This window comes from Gekko japonicus, unplaced genomic scaffold (assembly GCF_001447785.1).
Source record: "Gekko japonicus isolate JY-2015 unplaced genomic scaffold, Gekko_japonicus_V1.1 scaffold2829, whole genome shotgun sequence".
Taxonomy (NCBI): Eukaryota; Metazoa; Chordata; class Lepidosauria; order Squamata; family Gekkonidae; genus Gekko; species Gekko japonicus.
In genome coordinates, this window is record NW_015165909.1 from 36,062 (window position 1) to 46,422 (window position 10,361).

The 10,361-nt window shown below is 46.7% G+C and overlaps 1 protein-coding gene across 1 annotated transcript in view; it reads right to left on the bottom strand.

Moving 5' to 3' along the window:
- The window catches only part of TMEM132A (transmembrane protein 132A), a 50,749-nt gene that overhangs the window by 8,220 nt on the left and 32,168 nt on the right, over positions 1 to 10,361 (bottom strand). Inside the window, exons 2-7 of the mRNA XM_015411383.1 lie at positions 5,854 to 6,068; positions 5,519 to 5,737; positions 3,647 to 4,047; positions 3,236 to 3,385; positions 976 to 1,168; positions 736 to 879 (exon numbers count right to left, since the gene is read on the bottom strand). Coding sequence (XP_015266869.1) covers positions 736 to 879; positions 976 to 1,168; positions 3,236 to 3,385; positions 3,647 to 4,047; positions 5,519 to 5,737; positions 5,854 to 6,068 — 1,322 coding nt within the window. The remainder of the gene's footprint in view (positions 1 to 735; positions 880 to 975; positions 1,169 to 3,235; positions 3,386 to 3,646; positions 4,048 to 5,518; positions 5,738 to 5,853; positions 6,069 to 10,361) is intronic.

The window sequence follows — 10,361 nt, forward strand, 5'->3', positions numbered from 1 at the left end:
GCTCCAATACCGGTTTCAGCATATCCGCTAACATCTTCATGACGTCTGCTCCCTCTTCCAATCTTGGACTTTGGCTCCCTTTCGGTTTTATTTTCCCTCGTGGAACCGCCATGTTCTCTCTTTGTTTACAATTCAACACCTCTGTTTCAGAGCTCGAAAGACTCGCCGTTTCTCTATCCAAGCTCAAGTAAGTCTCTCAAAATGTAACGCTGTTTCTCTCCCCTTTCCCCCCTTCGCTTCTTTGATCTATTCAATTGCTCAGGAGGCGTCCCTCCCTGCACTCCGCTTTCTCCACGGGGGGTGGGGTGGGGCTTCACTTTACAAAAACAGTCCGTTTATCTATCACTCACGTTCATTGTTGGTCACTTCTGACCTCGCTCTCTTCCATCGCTATTCCGCTTGATCTCCTCCGCTTGTCCCGGTCAGATTGGCTTACATCCATAGGTCACCCATCGGCTGGACCATCAGGGCAGAGGGAAGCCTCTATTCCATGGCTTCGAGCCATCGAAGAGGCTAACCCTCAAAAGCCCTCTGGCTTGGAACTCACCGCGAGGGTTCCGTGGGAGTGCCACTTGAGGTGGCACCCCTCCAAGCCGAAGGTGTGCTAGTCGCCTCCTCGAGCTCCGAGGAGAGCGACCGCCATCGCCGATCCACCCACCGGAAGCTTGGGAAGGGATTTCATTCCTGAATATGTGGCCAGAGACACGACATTTGTGAAGTATACTGGTTTCTCACCTGCAGGACCTGTTTGTTAGAAGACTCACAGCCCATCTGCTCAGTAACCTCAGACACAGCTCCACCAGTTTCTACCACAACCAGTTTCACGGGCACTGAATGAGGAATTCCTGTCAGGAGTGCAGTGTTCACAATCTCCTGCTCCTAAAGAAGGCAGGGAGTAAAGCATAAGATCGATGACCAATACGGGATGCCCAGGAATTTCCCATGAAGGAAAAAGGATGGAACGGCTGGTCTTACCTTTACCAATGGAACCAAGGCCCGCACATCTCGTTCTGACACTTGGATCTCCCACACCATCTTATCCTTCTCAGCCTCAGGATCCTGGCCAGGATATTCCACTTGCCAGGTCACAGGACGTGTAGCAGCTGGCCCCCCTGTGCCATTCTCCACTACAAAATCCACGTACAGGAACTCTGGGAAATCTGCTGCCCTAAGTGGAGATAGGAAATAACAAACTAAACGAAGGGTGTACACAATCCAGAAGGTGGTGAACAGGTAATAAAATTCTCTGGAGCGATGATAATGAGGAATCTAATCACTACGATCCACAGGGTGTCAGCATCTAAGCCGTATCTAATGGTATTCTCCATGCAATTCTTTCCATGAGCTCAATCATTCACGTCCTTGTCTCCTCACCAAGAGCAACTCTGTCTGCACTGAAATAGCTTTGCACACCATAAGGTTAGCTGGATTGTAGTACATGAGGAACTAGCCCCTTTGTCAGCTACGCAATTCCTATATTTCTATCCAACTGGTTGACCAAGCACACGAGGAACATACAGATCAAATTCAGTCAAATGTCTTTCCCGAAAATAACTAGAAAAAAGGAAGGAGGTACTGCTCACATCTTCTGTCCTACTAAAGGAGAGACAATTTGAAGCCATAAAGGAAATCTCTAAATATGGGAGCTCCTCTGTCATCTAGAAGTCTGATCCATTCATCACTGGGTTAACCGGTCAGGGTCTGAGGTTCCATTTCAGTTGTCTTGTTAGAGTGAATTTTTGCCTCAGGATCATTCTACTTTATCAAGAAGGGCAAGAGGCTCTCAGTGGCTGCTCATGTTGTTACAGCTCAGCTCCAGTATCCCTTATTCAAAATTCCACATAAGCAAAAAACAAAATGCACGCACACATGCACACAACACAAACACACACAGAATGTGTTGCAGAATGCAGTTTCCTGAGAATCTGTTTTAAAAGGACAAGATTCAAGCACTAATGAGTATGCACGCAGCACCTGCTTAAATCTCAGAATAAAAAAGGGGTGACGGAATAATTTCAGTGGATGAAAGCAGAGCTTTCATGTTCAACATATCTCATGGTCAGCTAAAACAGAATTATTCAAAACAATACAAACTGCACAATAAATTATGCCAGCAAACAGCTGCAGAACAGCTCCCCCTTCCATAAATGAGTTGGAGACACTAAAAGATGCTTCAGTCCTCTTATTTTATTGTTTGTCACTTGCACAATGAAAGTAAGCCTGTAGTTATTTGCAGCCAGGCTTTTCTCTTGCCTCTGGAGGCTAGGCCCCGCTTCGCCTTTCCCCTCCTCCTTCTCCTTTGCTTCATCCTAACTGGTTTTCATTTCCTTCTTCATCACCTCCCTTTCCAACCTTCTGCCTATTGCATTTTTTTCTGCATCTTTACACCAGCTTGGTGTAGTGGTTAGGAGTGCAGACTCTGATCTGGGAGAACTGGGTTTGATTCCCCACTCCTCCACATGCAGCTGCTGGTGTGACCTAATAATAAATGTGCAGTGTTTACATAAATCTAACAGGTAAGTCCACAATTTTTTCAACAATCAAATAGGAATGTTTTCACCAATCCAACAGGTAAGTTTACAGTATTTCAATAATCCAACCAGTAAATCTACAATGTACTTAGTACAGAATATTTAGTATTCTGTCCATTGTAGATTTACCGGTCGGATTACTGAAATACTGTAAACTTCCCTGTTGGATTTTTGTAAACACTGCACATTTATTATTCTTAGTTGTACTACTACCAATAATATTCCTGTTAAAGGTAAAGGTAAAGGCTCCCTTGCTCGAAAGCCAGTCGAATCCGACTCTAGGGTTGCGGTGCTCATCTCCGTTTCAAGGCCGAATAGCCAGCGCTGTCCGAAGACGTTTCCGTGGTCATGTGGCCGGCATGACTAAACACCAAGGCGCACAGAACGCTGTTACCTTCCGACCGAAGCGGTACCTATTTATCTACTTGCAATTTCTTGCTTTCGAACTGCTAGGTTGGCAGGAGCTGGAACTAGAGACGGGAGCTCACTCCGTCATGCGGCACCCGGGTCTTGAACTGCTGAACTACTGACCTTTCACAGCCTGCAGTTCAGCGTCTTAACCACTTGAGCCACCGTAGCTTCTGTTACTCATTAGTAAATTGTTTTATTTTTCTGGTTAATTTTTAGCATCGTTCAACACAGGTTTTTTGGTCTTATCATGTCTGCTGTGTGATCACTGACGGTTTACTGTAGTCCACACGTACCTCCAGTCCAACCAGCTGCCAACAGAACGACGACAAGTAACCAGAGCAGTATAGTGTTTGGCCCCCTTGAACTTGTCTAGCTTTGCAGTCCAAGCCTCAGGCTTGGTGGGACGAGCAGCCAGAACCTGTAGTCCCTTCTTCACTTTGATTCTGAAAGGGAAACCAGGAAAATAACGTGTACAAATGGGTAAGAATCAGCAAAACAGCCAACACAGGCCATGGAGGAGCCAGGATCGACCCCCTAAAGGAAAGAGCATTTCAAGGCTTAATCCATCTGAAACTGAGGGAAGCTTGAATCACAGAGAAGACCCTGAAGACTTTTTCCTGAAAATCAAGCTTCTCTGAAATTCACTGGAATCAGTTAAGTTCTGACAGAAATCAAACCACCACAATATAGCCTCCTTAACTCACCGAAGCATCAGCAAATCAGCAGTGAAGTTCTGCTGCAGGATGAGGGTGGCAGTGAAGAGCTGCCCTGGGCGCAGTGCCATGTCAGGAACTCGGACCATCACGTTGTCATCCAGCCGAACTTCCTGGCGTCGTGGTGGGCTCATCACTCTGATGTCCACAGGACCAACGTAGTTCAGCTGCTCCTTGGTGCCCTCAGGAGCCAGTCGTAGTTCTTCCCGGGGCCTTGCATGGGCACACTCTGCCGGTGCATTCCCAGGCAGTACAGGCTCCAGAGCATAGTACAGCTCCGCTCGCTGAGGAGTGATTGGGGAATCCTCCGATCCATGCTGGCTCATGGGGGGTGTCGGGGAGAACCAGTGAGGGGGAAGCTCTAGTTCTACTACACACACACCCAAGGGTGCCTGGTCATGAAAAGCAGAGAGAGTCAAGTCACTTCCTTTGCCTCCCCTTAAGCACCTCCTGAAGACAAACAAACCCTTAAAACCTTTCTTAGTCAGAGCATTGGTCTATCTAGGCTAGGAACCTCTGCTCTGACCAACGGAGGCTCTCAGAAATTTCAGGGAAGTCTGCTTTAGCCCAGCTATCAGAAATTCTTTTAACTGCATATGAGAATGTACTGAGACCTTCTCTACAAAATGCATGTGGCTCTACCAGTGAAATATGGGTCTTTGTGCAGTGGCCCATTTTCTTTTTGCAAATCTTTCCTCAACCATTCTAACTTCACCTCACCCTGGTAAGTTCTTTCACAAGCAACTTGGATCGGTTCTTTGGGAGAACTTGGAGGATCTTCCTGAGTTCAGTGACTTAGAGAATCACCCAGGTACTCCCAAAGGCCTTATATCAAGTGTAACTTTCCCCACCATTCACAGAATATATCCTTTCCCATTCAAACCCACATCCTGGCAGGCACCTTCACCCACTGCAGAATGCACTGTGTCAATCAATGGTGCATTTAAGTTTTCCACTTACAGGTAAAGTGCAAAGGTGGAATTCATACACTTCCCCACATGCAAACCCCATACACTTCAGGCCCAGAATCGGTTGATGTTTTGATTTTCTTATTGTGAAATTTTAAAATCTTTTTTTAATTTGTGTTCCAAGTGGAAATTGTTTCAGGAAGTATATTCAATTTTGCTTATGACACTGACAGGTATGTGTGGATTTAACACACACAAACACCCTGCATATTTTGGAAACAGAAACATTTGTTTTACCTACAGACATTTGAAACACCCAGAAATCTGTTAATTTTTTAAAAATAAGAATATTTTCCCCAACATTGGAACTAAAAATGTCCATATTAAAAAGAGCTGGTTTCATGCAGTAGAAAGAATCATCCAATAGAACAGAAGGATCCCTAGTTTTAATGCATAACAAGAAATGTTGGGATGTGCAGCTTTTCTCACATCTCAAAAACTACAGCATAATAAGCTACCCTTTAAACAGCCACTATTTTATATAGCCATTAAAAGAAGAGACATATTATTGAATGGATGCTATCCCTGCCCAAGAGTTACAGAACTGAAAAACAAGTCATGTGTCACCTGGAGCAGGAGAGGTTCTTAAACTTAATCCATGCCAGACAGGTGTTCATCCATTCCTTACTTTGCAGCTTCTCCAAAGAATGGAATCCCACACAATGTCCCTGTATACCAGGTCTTGTTAGCAAAATAATCACTCTCATAAGCACATCTCACTCCCATTTCGTCATCTGGCACTTTGATCCTCTTCTACAGAGCTTAGATTTACTCATCGCAACCTTGCCCAAGACTTGCGACCCTTCTAAGCCCCAATTCGCTTCCTGAGGCTTCCCAGTGCCAGCAACCTCACTGCTTCGCAGACAGAAGAGCTACTCATGCAGGCAGCACCAACCTGGAGGTGGCAGGCTCTGCGGACAGCCTGGGCCTGGTGGAAGACATGCAGGGTGACACATGGCAGGGCCTGCTGTTCTGACATCCAATCCTGTCCCTGGAGGTGGAAGAGGACCCTGGCGTATGGCTCGTAAGGAGACACTGTGCCTTCAATTGACACAGCGCGGACATCCCAGGCAACAGAGACATCTTGGATTTGGGAGCTGTCAGCTGGTACTGCCTAGAGTGAGAGAAAGACTGAGTTCTGTGGTGAAGCTCCTCTTAGAACAATTAAGGCTATGATCCATTCCTTACACACTGAGGAGTTTCCTCCTCATAGCTGGAAGAAGTAATTACCTGTTGGGCAGTGAAAGGCAGATAGGTAGCTTGGATGGTGGGTTTTGCTGCGAGGCGACGGTGGAGGAAAAGGAATGTCTCCGAGCGAGAGCTTAGGGAGGCGTTTCCTGGAAGGTAACGATCTGTACGCTGAAGATGGAAATGATCTGCGTCATTTAGCACCTTTAGTTCAGTGGGTAGGAACACAACCTCAGGGGGGTCAGGTTCACAGTGCACTGCAGAGAGGAGAATCACGTCTATCAAGACCAGGCCTATAACTTCTCCCACACTTGATATACACACAAGAGGCAGTCGTCCCTCCTCCCCCCATAAATGTTCCATGTTCAGCTAAGGGGAAAAGTGAAGCTAAGGCAGTATTTGGCTATCACCAGAGTATGGATTAAAGCCACACTTCCTGGAGTCCAGCCACATGCCTTAGATCAGAGATGGCCAACTCACGGTTCATGGACCAGAGCTAACCCACCAAGAGATATTGTCCCTTAGAGGCCCTACTAAGTTTTAATCAAGGTGGAATGAGAGCTAAACAAGCCTGTATTGCTTACGCCCGAATCACATGCATGTTGTATTGCTTACGCCCGAAAGACGCCCGGCTGTCCTCGACCAGGGCCAGGGCCTTTTCAGTCCTGGCTCCCACCTAGTAGACCTCTCTGCTGAATAACATCTGTGCCCTGTGGGACCCAGTGCAGTTCTGCAGGGCGTGCGAGGCAGAGACGTTCTGCCAGGCTTTGGGCTGAGGACAGTGACAGGTACCCTTCTTCTGGCACTCCCCACACCCTTCTTCTCTACCTCCCCCGCGAGGCAGTGACACAATTTGAAATTCTGATGTTTTAGCGTCATCTGGGAATGTTTAAATTATGTAATTACTAGGAGTAATGCCCGTTGTGGGAAGAAATACAACGAGATCTAGAAGGAAGCTCCAGGTGAGTGTCCCGACTGTGGCTGGTGGGGCGGCAGAGGGAAGCGGAAAATGGAGGGAGGCAAGCCATGTCTCTTTCCTTCTGCTTAGCTATAAGGCAGGGCTGTCTCAAGTCATTTTGCTGCCCCAAGTGGGTAGAATGGGAGGACAGCCTCATGGTGACAGGTATGGTTCTCTCCACCTCTGACTTATTTTTTGAGGGGGAGGGGGGTGTTCTGCAGTGGCAGCTAAGGTAGAAAAGCACCTCCTCCTGTGCCACGTTTTCTGGGTTCCAAGGGTCTGGAAAGTGGTTCCGTAGCTGATGACACAGTTGCCAACTCTGGGTTGGGAAATACCTGTAGGTTTGAGGGGTAGAGTCCGGGGAGGGCAGGGTTTGGGGTGCGGAGGGACCTCAGCAGGGTATAATGCCATAGAATCCACTGCCCAAAGCAGCCGTGTCCAGGAGAACTGATTTTGGTCATCTGGACATCAGTGTTAATAGCTGAAGATCTCCAGGTGCCGCCTGGAGGTTGGGTTATAATGTGGGGCTATGTAGTCACAGCTAAGGTAGAAAAGCACCTCCTCCTATGCCACGTTTTCTGGTTTTCAAGGGTCTGGAAAGTGGTTCCATAGCCAATTACACGGTTGCCGACTCTGGGTTGGGAAATACCTGTAGATTTGAGGGGTAGAGCCTGGGGAGGGCAGGGTTTGGGATGGGGACCTTAGCAGGGAATAATGCCAAGCCAGTGAGGCCGCATATGCAAACGACCTCTGTGTTCCAAGGCAAAGGCGAATCAGGCCACATATGCAAATGACCTCTGTGTTCTGACTGGCTGTGGGGTGGGGGAGAGGAAGAGCAAACTGTTGAGAATGTCAGAGGCAGGACTCAGGCAAAGCAGCCAGTGGATAGGGAGACCCTCTGAATGACAGATCAGAGAGCGAACTGATTTTGGATCATGTTGGAATGTTCAGGGGAGTCCATGACCAAAATAGAACTATATATACCGGAGGATGTATTATGTAGACTGTTTTTATCATCATTACTGTATCATCATTCTTGTTCACTGCCCTGAGCCTTGTGCATTCAGGGGAGGGCAGTCTATAAATTTAAATTACAAATAAATGCATGCTCAGAAAAAGCAAAAAACAACTGCAAATTTGTCTTATAAGAAAACGTTTCAAGAAGCAAATCACCTCCTTGACCTCCCTCCTGTCAGTGACTTCCTATACTCTAAGGACATGTATACCTCTCTTGTGCATTTGTTAGGTGAGGCCAGATTCTATTACAAAGCTTGGCTCCCTGTGAGGGAGGTGAAAGCAAACCACCACTCTGCCCTGGAAGCTCGCTGGGTGACCTTGGGTCAGTTACAAATTCTCAGCCTAACTTATGTCACAGTGTTATTTAGAGGATAAAAATGGAGGAAAGGAGAACGATGTAAGCTGGTTTGGGTCCCCACTGGGGAGAAAGGGGAGGAATAAATGAAGTATTGGGGGGGGGAGGTAAGTTGCCTGGTGGGTGGGAAGAGGAGAAGGAAGCAAGGAAAGTTGAGGCTATAGGGGCTGCCAGGACGGAAACAGGAAATATTGTGGGAAGGGGGATACAGAGGAAATTGAGATATTGTCAGGCTCCTTAGTCAGGGCACACCACACAAGGCTTCTTAAGAAGATAAGTGTTTACTGGTAGTCCAGTACTAAAGAACACGTTTACAGCTTGTGTCAGGAATGGCCTGTAATATAATGGCCTTTGACTTATAGTATAATCAAAATCCCCCCCCCCCAATAAGCTGAAGCCAATGGTTATATTTCACACACGCGTGGGCTGAAGCAAGCAAGCGAGCAGGCAAAGCTCAGAAACCGTTAGCTTTCCCAGCCAAGTTAATTGCAGCTGGGAACAACAATAAGATCAAGCTAGAGATAGTGCACAGAAGCTGGATAGGGATGATCTGGGAACGAGAAGGCAGTGTACCCCTCCACATTCCAGATCTATGACAGGGCTACCTGACAGATATCCCCCACAAGTCCTTGCAGGTTCTCTACCATGCCACCGGGCCAAGCCTAGACCAGTGGCCGGCACCACACAACAGGGCCACAGTTCATCTGGGGAGACACAGTGGGAGGAAAGAAGGATGGGAAGCTCAAGATAAAGGTAGATTGGCTGGTAGGTGGGAAGGAGAGTCCTTGCAGGACCCTAGCTTGGATTATTATTTCTTGTCCTCTAAATATTCAGAGTTTTCATACTATACTATTAGTATACTATATGCATACTATACTATTCATACTCCCATACTAGTCGGACTACCAGTTAAGATCGGCTTCTCAAGCCCGGCTACGTGCCCCAGCCTTCAAGGGGAGACGACATTTTCTTTGGTGGCACCTTGCCTTTGGAACAGCCTCCCTCCCTTGAGGCTCATCTGGTGCCTACTTTACTATCTGCCAGGCAGCAGGTTAAAGCACATCTTTTTACCCAACCTTTTAATTAGAGGTTTTATCTTTTCAGCTTTTTAATGGTCTCTTCTCTTTCATGGACAGTTTTTATGCTGTTTATGTCTAATGGCTTGTTTTTTCATTGCTTACTTTTTATGCTGTGGTTTTTAATTGTAAGCTGCCTCGAGCAGGACTCTGAAGAGGTGGCATAGAGATATTCTAAATAAATAAACAAACACACCCTGGACATTCATGACTAATTACTTCACACATTTGTGCTCCGTGATTTGATGAGGGTTGCCAGAACCCCCGGGGGGAATCCCGCCCTGAACTGGCCAGAAGTGGACACATCGCCTATAAACCACAGAGTTTTGCCCAAAAACTGGAGTGTTACGATTTCACATCCAGGTGGACCTGGCAACCCGAACCAAGAGGATCAATTCTCATCTCCCTCGGGAATATAATATCATATTTGAACCTGTGTTTTATCATGTTCTGAAGAAGGCTGTGTGCCTCCCCTTCCTCCTCCAGTGCTGGACTGCACTTCCTTTCTGATGTTTGTAAAACAACAAGGACAAGCAAGCAAGCAAACAAAAATAGTCCCCGGAAGGAAAACCGTTCTCAAACAACACTCCATCACACAGGGATGGAATATACTGACTCAGGATCACTAATAACATTAAAGAGAAAATACAGTTTTAAAAATAATGTTAGTGTCCTAATTAAATGGGGGGGGAATGGGGTGGAGGAACCCTATGACTCCACTGCGCTACAACACTTTCCTCTGGCTCTGGGAGCCTTCCTCCAGTGCAAGGGGCCTCACGCTCCACAGGTGCAAGAAGTGTGTCCTGCTTGTGGAAAACTCTGTCATAAGCAAACTGGGATATCCGTATCCAATTCTATGCCTTTCCAGTAGTACATTGAGTGTTCCATATGAAATACATTTTTAGTTAATTCCACAAGCACGAGTATTTCCTGCAATGTATTTTACCTGACAATTTACTAATCTCAGCAGTAACCACTGAAGTTAATGTGGCTGTCCAATGATGTGTTAGTACAATTTGTCCTTGGTGACAAAGAATGTGTTTTACCATCTATGCTGGGCCCAACTGGCACCCTATCTGTCTCAGGAGAACCTTGCCATGGGAATTCACTCAACTATCATGGGAATTCACTCAACAGTCACCAC